The sequence below is a fragment of the Gambusia affinis genome, linkage group LG19 (assembly GCF_019740435.1).
Source record: "Gambusia affinis linkage group LG19, SWU_Gaff_1.0, whole genome shotgun sequence".
Classification (NCBI taxonomy): Eukaryota; Metazoa; Chordata; class Actinopteri; order Cyprinodontiformes; family Poeciliidae; genus Gambusia; species Gambusia affinis.
In genome coordinates, this window is record NC_057886.1 from 9,909,144 (window position 1) to 9,928,079 (window position 18,936).

At 35.3% G+C, this 18,936-nt stretch overlaps 1 protein-coding gene across 1 annotated transcript in view; it reads left to right on the top strand.

Moving 5' to 3' along the window:
• The first annotated feature begins 405 nt into the window (after positions 1-405).
• The window catches only part of ighd (immunoglobulin heavy constant delta), a 108,394-nt gene continuing 89,863 nt past the window's right edge, over positions 406-18,936 (top strand). The window contains exons 1-2 of the mRNA XM_044100299.1: positions 406-477; positions 557-862. Coding sequence (XP_043956234.1) covers positions 411-477; positions 557-862 — 373 coding nt within the window. The 5' untranslated portion in view covers positions 406-410. The remainder of the gene's footprint in view (positions 478-556; positions 863-18,936) is intronic.

The window sequence follows — 18,936 nt, forward strand, 5'->3', positions numbered from 1 at the left end:
GAAGTTGATATCAGTCTAGATCGGACAATTTGCAGAAAAGGATGGCAACAACAGCAATTTGTTGTTGTGGGATTTCCTGTTTTTAAGGATCTGGTGACTTGACATTAAAAAGATGTAGAATATCATTCTTCTTTTCAACATCAATATATCTACCTTTCAATTGAAATACCACTTGGTTTCAGAATGAAATGAATGGATCTAAGCATGTGCCGATAAGTTAATTGCGCAAAGAAAATGTAATACACACTACATGAGTCCTTCTGAAAAAATACTCCAATAATACGGCTCAAGTGTTCACCTCCTTTGAAGGGGAGGAGCAGATGCAAAAATCTAACTCCTTTCATTTTTTTGTATCTGTTTTAAACCTGATAAAATCGAGGACAAACACAGTGTAAACTTAGCAGAGACAAATGGGAGCAACAATGATCAGAACTGAGGTAGTGACTACTTTTGTCATCCTGGCAGTTATTTGGAAAGGTAAGAACGTAAGGCAGCTTTTCAAGTGATAAATACAACCTTATTAATGTTCAGTAGCTAACTAACTGTCTTTCTACAGGTACCGAGTGTCAAACACTGACTGAGTCTGAATCAGTGGTCAAAAGGTCTGCTGAGTCCCACAGACTGACCTGCACATATTCTGGGTTTAGTGGTACTCCTTGGTTTGCTTGGGTCAGACAGCCAGCTGGAAAAGGACTGGAGTGGGTTTCTGGTATCAGTGATAGTGGTGACAGAACCTACTATCCTCAGTCATTGAGAAACCGGTTCACCATCTCCAGAGACAACAACAGAAAGCAGGTGTATCTGCAGATGAACAGTTTGTCAGCGGAGGACTCTGCTGTTTATTATTGTGTTCGATGGTCCACTGTGACACAGAAACCAGGAACTCTGTACAAAAACAATTAAACACATGCAGGTTTTAGGACAAAGCCAACACCACAACATTATTAAGATGTGTTGGCCACAACAGCAAGGGACTACACAGTCTTTAGCTAATTATTTATTTATTTTCTTTATATTAGAACTGTACATTTTTAGATAATCCTTTTGGTTTCTTTCTCTTTTTTTTCCTTTCTTTTTTTGCAGTGTTTTTGCTACATTTCAGTTCCTACAAAAATGTCATAAACATTAACTTTGTTTAAGTCATGTTAAGACACTTTCATAAAAGGAAAACAGATTAGAAAAATAACAATATTAGAATTGGAAAAGGTGAGGGATTATTACTTCTGAAATCACATTAACTCCTTTTACTTGCTTTTTGCTACACTTTAAGATTGTCCTTTAATATCACAAGTGTAGCATATGATCCTATTCACATCATGAACTGTTCTTCTACTTAGTTTTACAAAATAAGGACTCAAATGAGACTCCAGTTTATTTTGTTATTAATCAGCTATTGCACAGTTTCATTTTTTTAATATGCAAAAATAACATTTTTCTTTTCTTTGGCTGCATTTCTTATTTTCACTATTTTCTACAAGGACTCATAATTACTGCTTCTATATTGACAGTAAACATTCGTATATGTCAAAACCCTGACAGAAAAAAAACCTTCATTTAACTTATGAGAGTAATTTGCTAACTTCAAAATTGGCAAATGAGGGTTCAGAAGGAGATTTTGCAACAATCACTAAATATAATTTAGTTTGAGCAGTGGGTCAATAGCGCTGTAGTAAGCAGATGTAATTTCACTTATAAGCCAGATGTAGCACTGTTTTTGGATAGAAAACTGTTTATCTTACATCCGTAATATAGTTCAAGGTCCACCATTTTTTTCTAAGTCTATACACTGTCAGAATGTCTAAATCACATGTAATAAAAGTTTAATTTGTAATTTCAAAGCACTTCTGTAAGATTTTATATTATCACCACACGACCAAATAACTTTGATTATAAATAAATAAATACTGTTACCTACTGTTGTGACACAGGATGGAAAGCAGCTATAGGTGTGGACCCAAGTGTAATCTGTAGTCAGGGGAGGGTCTATGCAAAGTCTTCTTCTTTAAAAAGATCTCATCCACAGTTCTTGCAGATTTTCCATCAGACAGAGAAGAAAAAAAAAAATCATAGTTTTCTTAAATCGTACCAGCAAACAAATAGGTTTTTGACAGAGAATGGATAAATCAGTCGCATTGACTTTTCTTTTTGTAGTTTTTATTCACAGTGAGTGCCTCAGCCCATTTTTCTGTACATTCATTTACAGCGAGTAATAATTTTAACAGACAATAACAAGATATTTTCTTACAGGAGCCTGGAGTCAGATCAAACTGGAGCAGTCAGACTCTGAGGTGAAGAGACCTGGAGAGACAGTGAAGATGTCTTGTGTCATTTCTGGTTACAGCATGACAAGCTATAATATCCACTGGATAAGACAGAGACCAGGAAGAGCTCTGGAGTGGGTTGGGAGGATGAGCACTGGAAACAACGCTGCCATCTATGGCAGTTCCTTCCAAAATCGTTTCATCATGACTGAAAATGTCCCCAGCAGCACCCAGTACCTGGAGATCAAGAGCCTGACAGCAGAAGATTCTGCTGTTTATTTCTGTGCTCGAAGAGACACAGTGACTGAAAACAGATGAACAGCTGCACAAAAACCTCAACAGATTAAAAACAATGTGATCACAGAGACAACAACAGAGAACTGTCAGTGACAAATAGATATATAAATATATCAGTACCATGTATATTTTTCTAAACGTCTTCACAAAATTTTACTGACAATTACTTTTCACAGTGATAATTTTTAGAGAGGTTTATTTTTTTACAATGTGATGAATTGTTTTATCTGACTAACTATAGGGAAAATTTTTGAGACCAACTGCTAAAAATTTACCAAAAAATCTACCGGTATATTAAAACTTTACTTTCTAGTCTTTAATTATTGAGAAAGTTCAGCACTTCAGCTTAGGAGTCAGATTGATACATGAAGGATATGTAGCTCAGACCTAATGTGGCTAAATAACTAACATTAATGGATATGAGATGATTAGACAGAAAAAAAAAACAAGCCAAATGGCTTCTCAGATATTTTGAAGAGAGCCAGAAGAAATATTTCTCATGGCAGCTAAAAAATGACTCTCTGTGAGTAAAACAGAAATAAATCTTAAATTCTCAAGATCTTTACACATTATTTTGCATTTCATAAATTAAATCAACTAACAGAATTGAAATCCTGCAATCAAAACTGTAATTGCTCATTTGTGAGTGATCAGATCAAAAATGTGAAAACCTAGTGGACCAAACAAAAAATAATTAAATTGAATGTATGAAGATTCAATATTTCCAGACAAAGTTAAAAAAAAAAATAAAAAAAAAATAGAAGCTTTTACATTAAAAGAGACTGTGAGTATTTTGGTTTCATGAGTGAATGAGGAATATAATTAAAAATGTTTCCCAGCCCAGTAGTAGGAGCAGGTGTGAAGTTAAAGATCTATAAAATCTAATTTTGATAATATTCTTGGTTACCCTGGTTGAGGAAAGTGTGAAGTGAAAAAATTCCCCCCAAAAATGAGAACCAGTGGATAAAAAAATAACAAAGCACACTTTAGAGAAGGAAGTTTGCTTTTATTATCAAGTACACAAATTTTAAATGAAACTTGTAATTACAACTCAACCTGCTCACAACAAGTGGAAGTATTGCATACCCAATAATGGATAGAGTCTAAATCAAGTGTGCATTTTATTATGAGTTTAAGAACAACTTCTGAACTTGGGATCCCCAGTTTAAAAATACTTTTTTAATGCTTTGATAAAGTGTGCAGAAGACATGAGAAGACATAATGATGCTAAGTCGAGTCAGAACAAGCAGCCTACTATGCAAAAAGATGCAAAAATGTTAAAGGAAGTGAAGTGTGTATAAGACAGAGGAACAAGGAGCTTCCATCAGTTCAGCTTCAGCATCAGCCATGTTCTCTCCATCTCTATATCTACTGCTGCTCCTGACAACTGGATCCTGTGAGGAACTTTATACAGATTCAAACTATTAATTATTACACCTGAAACAATGACAGTATCAATGACTCATTGTGTTAATGATTATCGTTGTTCCTACAGGTGTGTACTGCATTGATCTGATCCAGCCAGACTCTAAAGTTGTGCAGCCTGGACAGTCACTGACCATCACCTGTCGGCCCTCTGGTTATTCTGTGACAGATAATAGCTATGCAACAGGATGGATCAGACATCGTGAAGGAAAACCAATGGAATGGATTTTTGAACAGTGGGGTGGTGGGAGCTTTTACAAGAATGATGCCCTAATTAACAAGTTCAGCTACAGCAGAGACACTTCTGCTGGAACTGCAACAATAACAGGACAGAATCTGCAGCCAGAAGACACAGCTGTTTATTACTGTGTCAGAGTCACACAGTGATGTAAGCCGCGGGTAACCCTGTACAAAACCTCAGCAGCAAGCAGGATACACTCACACAAAAGGTTCAAATGTGAATATGTGCAATGATTCTGCTGTATGAGTTTGTGTAGAGCAGCTGCCAGTTTGGATGTGATTTCACCCTAATTTATTGAAAGAAAAACAAATTTGTCATGTTTTGTAAAAAATGCCCTTAATGCTCATTTATCCAACTGCTTTACAGATTTATACAATACACCTTACAAAAATTAATTGTGAAATATTATTGTTGACTTTTTTGGGCAGGACGACCAATATTGATCTGGCCTCTCATCTTCATCTTTGTCTTCATTATCGTTTTTAATCTCTACCTAAAAGTCACATCAGCTGTAGTTCTGCACAATTTCTTCTCTTTAGGAGATGATGCATCCATCTCCACTTCACAAAACACTGGACACTATAATTAGCCTGGTGTCAGTAGCAATCAATGTTGCCCTGAGTTTAACGTATGCTCAAGAGCCACATTAGAACAACAAAAAAAGAAAAGAAAACAGCTGCCAATCCAACTTTATTTATGAAGCCCTTTAAATGACCACAGTGGACCAAAGTGTTATGTAGAAAATGACAATAAAATACAAGAATACATAAAAAAAAACACTGAAACATTTTGACAAACATTTTCTCTCATTTTTATCTTCATCTTGCTCATTTTGTATTCACTGAGACAAAATAAAATATTGTGCCACAGTTATTTTCAAAACAATGCTTTTAGTGACTAAATAATGACAACATTAAAACTTGACAGCTATTATAAAACGCTATACTTAAGTCAAAAGCAGTGTTGTAGAAAGTACTAAAAAAATGTACTTAAGTAAAAGTACAAATACATGGACAAAAATGTACTCTAGTAAAAGTAAAAGTACCACATTAACATTTTTACTTGAGTAAAAGTAAAAAAGTACTGGCTTTTAAAAATACTTAAGTATTAAAAGTAAAAGTACTTCCTGAATGCATTACTTAATCTTTAATACAATATCATTAAGTGTACCTATCATATTTAATTTTAATACATGAAATATGTGCCACTTTAATTAACAATACCACAGATAAAGCATGTTTTTAGTGTGTTTACTCTCTGTGACAGTTTAGATTTAGATTTGTGATTCTATGCATCATAATTTCAGGGATGGAAACATCTTAAATCCACATTCCCATAAAAACACCTAGATATTAAATACTGAGAGCTGAAATAAATTTAACCAGTATCATTATCATTTCAAACTCTTCTTCATTCTGCTTTGCTTCCATCTCTGTGGCACAATCCGAGGAGGTCTCCTACCATCCCTAAAAGATACCACCCTGGACGTTTGCCCATATCACCCATGTCAGAAACCACAACTGTCTGCTGTTCTTGTTTTGTTTATTGGCCAATTAAATAAATCTATATATTTTTTAATTAAATAAAAATAATAATAGCTACTGCAGTGTGTGCAGAGCGTCACAAGAACAAAGAACGGCTCTCAGTGAGGCTTCAGTCCTATAGGACTTAGTAAAAATCCGTCCAGAAGAATCGGATCGTTCATCACTATCACTATATAGCAGATTTTGGTCACAGCGTTGTCCCATATATGCGACACCTAAAACAACACTTCCACACAATAATTAAATACATGACTGACAACGTTTTTTCATCGCAGATGCACCATATGTGTCTCTGTACAGCTAGCTTTGCTAACATCACGTCCACATAGCTTACCTTCCTTTAAGCTTCCTTTCCAAGTGACGCTAAAAGTCGGACGAAGTTTCCACCGTCTGTGAAAGTGAAGCGCTGCTAATTTTACATGTCGCCAAATCTTATGATTTATGTAGCGAAATTCTATTACTGACTATTAGACACAATCATCTCCCGCTTAGTGGAAACCACTGCGCATGTCTGGGAGCTCCGCGTGCGACTGAAAGGAGGACGCGATGGGTGACGACAGTAATTAGTAGGTCAAGTTATTGCTTGGATTTACAGCGCCTTGTTAAGTCCCTGAACTTCATATTTTAACGGGGAAAAAAGCGCAATGCGACTTGGATGTAACGAGTAACGGGAGGGTTTTGTAGAAATGTAGTAAGTAGAAAGTACAGATACTTACTGTAAAATGTAGTGGAGTAAAAGTCGAAAGTATCCATTATTAAATATACTTAAGTAAAGTACAGATACACGAAGAATGTACTTAAGTACAGTAACGAAGTACATGTACTTCGTTACTTCACAACACTGGTCAAAAGTAATCCTAAAGTAACAGGAAACAATGTGGTCATTGACCTAATAAACAATGTATGTGATACTTTATTAGATTTCAGAAAAATGTTTTCTTTTTCCATAAAGTTAAACTGAAAAGTGTGGAGAACTCCAAATGCAAATATTGAAGATGGCTATTCTAAAATATGATGCTACATTTAGACAAGAATGGGTTGTTTAGAAATCAAATGTAGACATCATTAGTTCTCAATGCAATTTTTTTTAGTTAAAGATCAATTCTTCTATTGATTCCTGTTAAATCAACACTCTTTCACTGGTGATTTGATCATATGCAAACTTTTCCTCCTCCCATCTGCTATAAAATGTCACAGTATGAAGGCGAGTTAACAGGATGTTTGCTTCATCAGCCAGCATGTTTTGTGCTCCTTTGTTCCTGCTCCTGGCAGCTGCAGGTGAGTTTCTTAAACTTTTCACCAGTTATTAAATTATTGAAAAGAATAGGCCTGAACTATTCCATCATTTATTTCACAGGCTTGAAGTGTGAACAGCTGACACAGCCAGCCTCTGTGACTGTGCAACCAGGTCAACGTCTGGCCATCAGCTGTCAGGTCTCTTATTCTGTTAATAGCTACTGGACAGCTTGGATCAGACAACCTGCAGGCAAAGCACTGGAGTGGATTGGAGAAGCATACAGTTCTTTAAGAAACTACAAAGATTCACTCAAAAACAAGTTCAGCATTTCCACTGATCCTTCCAGTAACACAGTGACTCTGAATGGACAGAATATGCAGCCTGAAGACTCTGCTGTGTATTACTGTGCCAGAGAGTCACAGTGAGACAAAGTAACTGAACTTCTGAACAAAAACCCCTCAAAGTCTGAACATTTGTAATACTTGTCAGTCACCAAAGGAGGAGCCAATAAACCACAAATTATATGAAACAACTTGACTTCTTTTGTTAAAAGCCATTTTTTAGCAAAAAAAAAAACAACAAACAACAACAAAAAAAACAATTAAAACAAACAATAATAAGCTATTACTAATGTTTGCATTTACAGACTGAGTTTTTCCCTTGAATGACTATTTGACTATATGATTCAGTTGTCTTTTCTTTTCTTAGTTATGCTGTAAATAAAAGTCATGTCAACTTCTGTTCTGTTAATTAGAGCTGATAAATTTAGATATTTTAATCACTTCTATAGTAAACAGTTCTGGACACAAGAATGTTAACGTGATGAATGAATAAGTTTATAGAATTTAGGATTTTATTTTCAGAAAATACATACAAAGCTTCACATATATGAATAATATTTGTTTAAAACACGTCAGTTTACAACAGAGCACGGTTGCCGTCCAGTTTCATGCACTTTCCACGTTCTCCTTTGTGCAAGCATGAGTTTTGTTCAGGTAACCACAGTCCATAAACATAAGTGTAAGGTTATCTGGTCTCTCTAAGTTGCCCTGAGGTGTGTGAATGTGTGTGCGCAGTTGTTTTGTCCTGAGATTAACTGTCAACCAGCAGCAGTGTGCCCCGTCTCTTTCCCAAACACTGCTGGAGATTTAAAGCTTCTCTCTCAGGATCTTGCAGTGGATGGATGTTTAGAACAGTAGAATATTATTTTTATGGTCTTTACATTATATACCTTTTTTGGTTAGACTACTTGACAAAGGGTTAAATAAAACCAAAAGAAATAGATAATATCTCTGAAAACTCAGTTTTAGTTTCAGCTCCTTGTGTCTGGGAGGAGAGTTTAGTCTGGAAATCTCAGTCAGAACATTGGGAACTTAAACCATGTTTAAAGCAGCTAAAAGAAGAGAGTGTATTCAAAGTCTTGATGAATATTGATACACTTTGGTTAGTGAAAAAAGTATAAAAAACATTAATCCTAGATAACGTCGGTACAAGCAACCTAGTACTTAATAATATGCAAATGTAGCTTGTATAAAAGTAAGTGAAGATGCTGTGTTACTGAAAGGAACAAAGAGCTTCCATCCATTCAGCATCAACCATGTTCTCTCTCTCTCTGATACTGCTGCTGCTGACAGCTGGATCCTGTGAGCATCTTTTTATAGAATCAAACTTATAATTACATCTGATACAATGACAATTACTGTGTGTTCATGACCATCTTTGTTTCTACAGGTGTGTACTGCATTGATCTGTTACAACCAGACTCTCAAGTTGTGCAGCCTGGACAGTCACTGACCATCACCTGTCGGCCGTCTGGTTATTCTGTGACTAATAGCAGGTATGCAACAGGATGGATCAGACATCGTGAAGGAAAACCAATGGAATGGATTTTTTATATGTGGGGTGGTGGGAGCTTTTACAAGAATGATGCCCTAAAGAACAAGTTCAGCTACAGCAGAGACACTTCTGCTGGAACAGTAACAATAACAGGACAGAATCTGCAGCCTGAAGACACAGCTGTTTATTACTGTGTCAGACGAGACACAGTGATACAAACCACATGCAAGACTGTGCAAAAACTCAGCAACCAGCAGTCAGACATGGACTTCATAAAACCCAAGCCACACTAAGTGCAGCACAGGCCTCTGCTGACTTTAACAAATCTTGTTGGCTTAATTATACAGTCCCTCTAGAAATGTTTTTTCAATCAAAATCTTTGTTATTATAAAGCTGCTTTAGAAATATTTTAAACGTAAATAGCAAAAATCTTAAATATCAGATGTTAAAACTAGTCAGTTTACCAGTAAAACATCTGGAAAAGCACCAAGAAAGGTTGTAAGAAAATCTGAATTTCCAGGGAACTTCATAGTGTAAGAGATCTTTGTTGCATGTGTTCCTCACCTTCTCTTCCTGGCAATTTACTGAGTGGTAACATTCAATAAAAGCCACTAGTGACAAAACATAATGGATCCTTCATAGGAAGAAAGTCATGTGAATACTATAACGGAATCCTGAGCTAATCAACGTAGATTGACAAAACATCATAAGTTCATTGGAGTGAATTAACCACAGAACCAGTAAGGGGAAAATCCTTAACCGCCATGAAAACCATCTAAACTGATCAGCTCATGGCAGTAAAATGGCACAAAAGAGTAGTTAAATAGAGCTGTTTCTACAAAAACTGATTTGATTGAAGGCTAATCACTTCAGAAAATGACCTTAAAGAAGGAGCAGGTAAAAGTTAAGTTAAATTTTCCCTCAATAAATAGAAAGTAGACACATATCTGACAAACTGTTTTTATCGGCAGGTAAAAGTTTAACACATTTTAATGTAATTTATTAAAAAAAAAAATGTCTGTGTACAGTAATGGAGTAGTCCATTGCTTTTAATACCTTTGTATGGGACTCTTTGATAAAGGATCAAATTCAACCAGTTAAAATCTCTGAAAATCTTTTAGTTTTGCTATCTTCAGCCCTTTTGTGACATATGTATATTGTCTTCAGTAAAAAAATATGAGCATCTCGGTCTGAACATTGGAAAATAAGTTGCATTTTTTTGGCTGGACGAGTAGAAGGTCTTCATTGTCTTGATGTGTCCTGATACACATTTTTTAATGGAATATCAAAACATTGATCATCAGTACAAACAATCACGCCCTCAACAATATGCAAATTTAGCTTGTATAAAAGGAAGTGAAGATGCTGGGAGGAACAAAGAGCTTCCATCAGTTCAGCTTCAGCATCAACCATGTTCTCTCCATCTCTATATCTACTGCTGCTGCTGACAGCTGGATCCTGTGAGCATCTTTTTATAGCGTCAAACTAATTATTACATCTGTTACAATGACAATTACTGTGTTTTAATGATCATGTTTGTTTCTACAGCTGTCTACTGCATTGATCTGTTACAACCAGACTCTCAAGTTGTGCAGCCTGGACAGTCACTGACCATCACCTGTCGGCCCTCTGGTTATTCTATGACTGATGATAACTATGCAACAGGATGGATCAGACAACGTGAAGGAAAACCAATGGAATGGATCTCTCATCAGTGGGGTGGTGGTACTTTGAGGCAAAACAATGCTTTAAAGAACAAGTTCAGCTACGGCAGAGACACTTCTGCTGGAACAGTAACAATAACAGGACAGAATATGCAGCCTGAAGACGCAGCTGTTTATTACTGTGTGAGACTCCGCACTGTGATACAAACCACATTCAAGCCTGAACAAAAACTCAGCAGTCAGACATGAGATTTATGTTATCCTAACCTGACTGACTTCAGAACAATCCTCTGCTAACTTTAACAATGCATGTTTCATAAATTTTTAGTGAGCTCTGACATTTTACTTGAAAACTTTAAATTATTACATTTTCAGTGAGCATAGCTTATTTTTGACAACCAATCCCTTTAGAATGAAGATGTGCGGCAGATTTTCCAACTTTTTAAAGGCTTTAACTATTATGATGAGCCATGTTAGATGGAGTTAACTACATTTTAGGTTTGACTGCATACAAATATGGCCACCTGCTCCTTTATGTCATAATTATATGAAGATAAGTTAACAGAAATTTATTTTTATGAACACATTTTATTTATTTTACCCCAGCTCCTAACAGCTTTAATTTGGTTTCAGCAGAATTATTTATATTTCTGCTGAAACTCTGCTGAAAGTAATTTGTAATACTTTTGTAATACTTCAAAGCCACCAGAGGAAGCCCTCATACCACAGTTAACACAAACTTTTTACAGAGGAAAAGAGTTCTCTTCATTATCTTCATATTTTTATTTTGTATATAAACTTATATGAGCAAGTTCTGTTTGAACAGAAGTGAAACATTTAAAAACCTCTCAGTTAAAGGCTATACTGTCTCCAGGACAGGGTCAATAGATCATCTCCTCTCTCTCAGTAGTAACATGTAGCACATTTCTGGCAAGCAGAGTGGCTTTTAATGGACAATGATAAAAAATAAGTCCAGACTCTTGGACCTTGTTTTCTAAATGAAATGTTAAAATAATCAAAATCTGGAAAGAGGACCTTTGACCCCTCAGCAGTACTCTTGGTAAGACACTTTGAACATTTCCTCTGGTTCTGGTGTGACTTGATTCAATTCAGTTCAAAAATCCAGTTCAAATTTGGAAATTAAATGCTGTAACTCATATCATCCAAGTATCTTCATAGAGTTGTTTTGGATGATGATGTTGGGGCAGGAAAGGCAGGGCAAATCTGAAAAAGCCTCTAACTGAAGACTGTCAGCATGCCATGCTATTATGTAAACCAATAAAATAGCAAATCTGAACTGCATAAATGCATTTCTGCTGATTTTGATTATTAGATACAACAGCTTTAAAAGCTCACTTTGTAATGTAATGTAATAAATCTCTCTGAATTTTATTTCTTTCAGTCAATTACAAAAATAAACTAACTTTTTGATGACATTCTAATTTATTGGGATGCCCTGCATGAAATAACTGCATTTTCTTCTCAGTTACTTCTGTTCATGTTCACAGTTGGGAGAGACAGTAACTATGATATCAGCTGATATTTTAGAACTGAACACGTTTCTATTTGTACTCCAGGTTATTACATACTCTCCTGTCTGTCTGCTGGGAAAATGAAAGGGGAGGAGACACACCAACCCATTTGCTCTTAAAGCTGCACAGTCAGTTCTTTGACTCAGTTTTTATCTGTAAACCTTCAGGGGTTTATTTGGAAAAAACTAGCCTTCTATTTATGTTCTAATTGCATAATGGAGAAAACTGTCATCTGGAGTTTACTTTCAGTAATTTGGATTAATGGTGAGAATTATATGGGTTTTTGAAAATGTATGTTAGAGTTGAAGATTTACTGACCAAGAGCTTTTCTGTTACAGGAGTCTTTAGTGAGATTAAACTGGACCAGTCTCCATCTCAGGACAAGAGACCTGGAGAGACAGTGAAGATGTCTTGTGTCATGTCTGGTTTTGACATGACCAGATACTACATTCACTGGATCAGACAGAAACCAGGGAGAGCTCTGGAGTGGATAGGGGAGATGAATGCTGGTAGCAATGCAGCAATATATGGAAGCTCCTTTCAGAGCCGTTTCATCATGACTGAAAACGTCCCCAGCAGCATTCAGTACCTGGAGATCAGGAGTCTGACAGCAGAAGATTCTGCTGTTTATTTCTGCGCTCGAAGAGACACAGTGACTGAAAACAGAGGAACAGCTGCACAAAAACATCCACAGACAAAGATTTTTAATGCAGGGACAACTGGGTTGTCTAATTGTAACATAGCTATCATTTCCAGAGGGGCGGGATTATGAACAGATCAGGAAGTAACCAAGGCTCCCCAAAGACCATCAGGACGTTTTGTGAAACTGAAGATACAAAATGGGGATCAATCATATCAGAAAACAAAACTGATGCAAAACTGTAACAGGAACAGAAACTTTGTGGAGTAATCAAAGGAGAAGAAACACACCAATTTACTACAGAGGGACATTTCAGTTGGAGGATTTTTAACCTAAAATTTTTTCTTCATACATAAAATGAGTGTTCTCTGATGGGACTCTCTAGATATTTATTATATATAATCTACAGGTGGATTAAAACCCTGTAAATTCACACAGATTAAGACAATAGGACATGTTACAGGATGACCTCAGTTGCCGAATGTGGGTTCAAATTGAGCAACTGAGTTCAAAAAAGGTACAAGTTTCAGAGATGAAAATGATTTAAAAAAAAGTTTGCCGATGAACAAACAGTCTGAAGTGTCCAAATTAAGAAGAAACACAAAATCCCATTATTTATCTTTAACCAGGTAAATCTTAAGTAAATATATTCCTTGTTGTTGTTTGTTTGTTTTTAGATTTTAATTACATAAAAAAACTTGAACTAAAATCCATTGAGAGATCGTTTAGTCCTCATCTGTAAACTAAAAATGATAAATACAACTTGCAAGTAGTGAAAACCTCAGTTTTTGAAAAAGCCTGAAAGTCTGCTATGCGTGCATGCATGTGAATACAGAGACTGATATGTTCAATTAAACTTGTTGAGTAACAAAGCACATTTGTCACTTACAAAGAACGCACTGAAATCATATGATGTACTCAAAGTCCCTGAATGACGTTCAGCCCTTTTGTTTGTTTTTGGAAATTGAATTTAGTGAATTGTGAGTTTCAGCCTGCATGTTGATCGTATTTGCTTTGACCTCCTCTCTAACTGACAGCAATAATAAAGAAATTCAGTCAGACTTTTTTCTTCCTATGAAATAATTATTTTCAATATTTTCAGCTGGTACTAATAAATTACTCGAAAGAAGATTTTTTAAAACTAATTAATCGCCAAAAATCAGCTTTTTCTCAAATAACCAAATGTTCTAGAGAAGTGACCAAAAATGCTGGAAAATTTGAAGTTTATTCAAAGTATTTTCTCAACTGAAACTATGATGAACTTCTATCTTTTTTGTTTAGTGGGAAAACGTAATAGAGGGGGAGGAGCTAAGCCAACCTTTCCTCTCTTAAAACTGCTCATTCAGTCAGTTAACACCTATTTATCGTCGCCAACTGTTTTGTCTCAAATGGAGAAAACAGTCATCTGGAGTTTGCTTCTAATAATTTGGATTAATGGTGAGAATGATCTGTGTCTTTGAACATTAATGTGAGAATTTAAGAATTATTGACTGAAAACTTTGATCTTTTTTTCAGGAGTCTTTAGTGAGATTAAACTGGACCAGTCTCCATCTCAGGACAAGAGACCTGGAGAGACAGTGAAGATGTCTTGTGTCATGTCTGGTTTTGACATGACAGAATACTACATTCACTGGATCAGACAGAAACCAGGCAGAGCTCTGGAGTGGATAGGGAGGATGAATGCTGGTAGCAATGCAGCAATATATGGAAGCTCCTTTCAGAGCCGTTTCATCATGACTGAAAATGTCCCCAGCAGCACTCAGTACCTGGAGATCGGGAGTCTGACAGCAGAAGATTCTGCTGTTTATTTCTGTGCTCGAGAGACACAGTGACTGAAAGCAGAGGAACAGCTGCACAAAAACATCCACAGACAAAGACCTTTAATGTGGTGACATCTGGGTTGTCTAACAGTAGCAAATGCATTTTAGTAATATTTCAGATTAAATAGTATTTTCTTAAAAAAAAAAAAAATAAATTATTGTCACTTTATATCCACAAATTGTGGAAAAATTGAAGCAAAAATATGAAACAAGCTGAATTTAATTGAGGTCCTAAACGTGGGAGTTGATCTTTTTCTTATTTTTGCCAGTTTGTTTGTTATGTACAAACACCAGACTAATTTACTGAATTGAGTTTATTGAACCAGTGTGGACTGAATTATTCAAAGGTCAGAGATACGTGGCATGCGTTTCATATTTATATATGAATTGGATTAAAAACCAGAGTTGAAGATGAATAAAACAAATAAAATAAAATAACTATCCCCCTTTCCCAACCGCAAAAAAAGAAGAAAAAACATTAAAAAATCTGGACTTGTTGGAAAGCAAAATCTAAAAAATTGGCCAGTAGCAGCTTTGTACTGATTCACACGACAACACAAATTAGTTTATGTGCTATGAAATGTTGAATCTGAGCTGTTAGCCACTGGGGTGAAGCACAAAGTTGACATATTAAGAGACCACAGGATTTTAACTTTTGATTCATTTGCTGGTCTGGATGGAGCGATCAGGAGATCAATGAGAGCTTCAGGAGACCACAAAGAGGTGGCATAAACTATAAGAAGGAGCTGAGTTCAATCATTTCCCAAACAAATGTGATCCAAAACTGTATTACAAGTTGGATCAGATATGAACAGACAGACTTCCTTTAGAGTTCTTTATGGCAAGTCACTCAGCAACTGAGGTCAGAAAACTACTGAGGGTTGTAAATTTCATGCATGAACATAAAGAAATTATATTTCCGCCAACAAACTGATATAATAGTAGGCAATCTGAAGAGTCCTGTTCAAACAGATCCATAAAACTCTTCCATGACAATTCTTTTTTAGAAACACTAGAGGGCACTCATTGTTACTCACTTTAAAGTTAAATATTTGATACTTTGATCATCAAATTACAACCTTGGTTCAACTCATCGTTGATGTAAAAGCAAATATTTGCTCTGCAGGTATTCTGTTCTCTATGATGATTAGACAAAATAATAAACTCATTGAAAGGAAAATGTATTCAACAATATGCAAAGTATGTTCATTTAAAAAGAAGAGAGGAGTCTGTGTCAGTCAGTAGAAGAAGGAACTCCCATCAGTTCAGCTTCTGAGTCAACCATGTTCTCTGTAACTCTGATGCTGCTGCTGACAGCTGGATCATGTGAGAAGCTTTGGGTCAATTCAGACACTAGATTCTCAAAACTTAAGATAAATTATGACATCAATTATGTTTCCATTTTTTTCAGGTGTCTTGAGTATTGATCTTATTCAGCCGGAGTCCAAGACTGTCCAGCCAGGACAGCCTTTGACCATCGTCTGTCGGCCGTCTGGTTATTCTGTGACTGATAGATATGCAACAGGTTGGATCAGACAGCGTGATGGGAAACCAATGGAATGGATTTTTCATATGTGGGGACATGATGGTGACTTTTATCAAAATAATGCCCTGAAGAACAAGTTCAGCTACAGCAGAGACACTTCTGCTGGAACAGTAACAATAACAGGACAGAATCTGCAGCCTGAGGACACAGCTGTTTATTACTGTGTGAGACGAGACACAGTGACATAAACCACAATCAACCCTGAACAAAAACCAGCCAACCTTCAGGATACAATTACAGAAAACCTTCTCTGTGTTTGGATAAAGAGATGGTGGCATTTCTGATAAGTCTTGTTGAGTAACTAAACAATTTGACTAACACTCATAAAGAACTCACTTAAATTGTGTATTATGTTCAAAACTGATTTATATATTTATTGAGCTTAGTGAATTGTGACTTTCAGCTCGCTTGTAAATTTCCTTTGTCTTGACCTCCTTTGTAGCTTACAGTATCCTACAATAAAGATATTTATTAGGCTTGTTTTGTTTACAAAACAATAATCGGCTGCATCTTTGACATGTTGGTCCTGTTAAATTATATGAAAGAAGTTATCCAACTAATCTAAGCAATGCGGGTGAGGCAATAGGAATTACTGGACATTTACTTTAGAATATAACAAAATTCAAAAATCTGTCCTCTGACACAATAAGGAATCACAAGTCTTTCCAACAGCACTGGCCCCAGAATTCAATTCAATTTAATTCAAAATAATGATTAAAGATTGGATTCAGAACAGACCATGTCTGAGTGTGCACTAGATCAAGTAACATTCTCTGATGCTACATTCATTGTCAGTTTCAACACTCACTCTTTAGGAGATCTTACTACATTCTGTACACATTGTGACACTGCAGCTCAAATCTATCAGCAGTTTCTGCCTCCAGTGTACATACACCCAGGTTGAACTTATATGTGCCTCAAATCAACCTCTTTCTAATTAAACATTGTGAACAGATAAGCAAAACCACAAAAACAGAAACCATCTTGTGTCTGTTTTGTTTTATCTTTTTATGCTGCATATCCTGCATTGTTTTTATACATGGGTATAGGAAACATCAGTAAATGATGTGTAAAATTAATATCAAGCAACATGCAGATTATTAAGAAAACAAATTTAGCAACAGCTAACTATGAAAGAATGACATATTACAACATTTAGAGAAGCATTTCTTTTAATTTTTTTAAAGAAAATTTATTTAAAAAATAGCAGACATCACCAACTCTTTTATTCACTGGTAAAAAAATAAACAATGAGTTGACATAAAGTTGTTTTATTGTCTCAGCACATTGTTAATTGTAAATTTTTAAAAAGAATGTTTTAAACAGAGCTTAAAAACTAATAAAGAATTTTAAAATTCTTGCTAAGTGGATCAAAAATATGAATAAAGACTGTAACTTTTGTAGCTGTCACATTTCTATGACTTCTGTTTTTATCCTCCCACCTGAGGGTGGTGTAGGTTTTTGCATTAGGGTTTTTTACTGTGATATACTGGGGTGGCACACAGATACACACCAATACAAAAACCTCAGAATATGAACCTGTGACAGAAATCCTCGTATGCAGAGAAAATAAAAACAGAACATCACCAGCATTTGCAGAACATGAGGTAAATATACTGTTTGTCTATTTGGAAGCTTAGAAGTTTAATAATTAGCCATTTAAATTAATAAAGCAGCGAAAGTGATTCAGAGTCCATTTCAGTTTTAAAGTCAGATTGAGAGTTGACACCAAGTTTATTACACAGTAATCACTTATGGAGTTCAGACTCATCAGTGAATGTTAATCTATTCCAGTAAAACAAATAGATCTGGTTTAAGTCGCTGTTCTTTGGTCCAACAGGTTTTTGTTGAAGGACTCAGTGAAGATGTAGCACTGTGATGGTTTTGACTACTGGGGAGATGGAACCACAGTCACTGTTCTTCCAGGTGAGACTTTTTAAAATATTATCAAAACCCTTTTTTATTGCTTTGTTTTAAAGTAATTTTGGTAATTAGCAGCTGTTGGTTTTTGGTTTTGGTGGTTTTACTATGTTAAAAACACCCTGCTTAAACCACCTTAATAGATTTTACATTATAGAGGAGATAATTTTATAAAGTTCCTTATTTACGTATTTGTTTTTTTTTTCTTTTTGTTTCTTTAAAAAAATATTCCCTGAATTTTGCTCATATTTTTTTTGTTCTATTTTAATTGTCCCTCCGATCAACAAAATTGTTCTTTTTAACAAAAGCTTCATAAAAGAATTTAGGCTTTAGATTGATATTAATGCATGAAATGTGAGATGCCAGGAATTAAACAGGGTAGAAAAATGAAGTATTATAAATAATCGCTTCTTGCAAACACCCAAAATGTCTTACACATTGTCACTCACATTAATGTATGAAAGCATTGCAGTTACATAAAACCTAACAATTGCATAATAAGATAAATGAAAAGAAAAAGTACTAACTACTGAAAGAATAAATAGAAGTAATTGTGAAAATACAACAAAATATTGTTTTAAAGGCATGAAAAAAGGCAAAGTCCTTAAGCACTATATTAAAATTATTTTGTACCATTGACTGCACATCTATCATAACAGTTGTGGTGAAATGGAAAACATGAAAATAAACATTCATAAATTCTGATTTAAATTGAAACTTTATTACATCAAATATATTTCCCATATTAATATAGTTCTATCAGTTCCTTTAAAGCCATTTTAATTACTAAAGAGAAACAGAGTTTTAATATTTTGTAGTTGTTGCAAAAACAAAGATTTAGAGATCGTTTAGTCCTCAGCTATATGTAACCATAAAATAAAATACATGTGTGAAAAATGTTTCTGTAGATGAAAACTTAACAGAGTCGGTTAATTCTGTTTCACTGTGGCTCTTTGAACCGAATTAAACCATC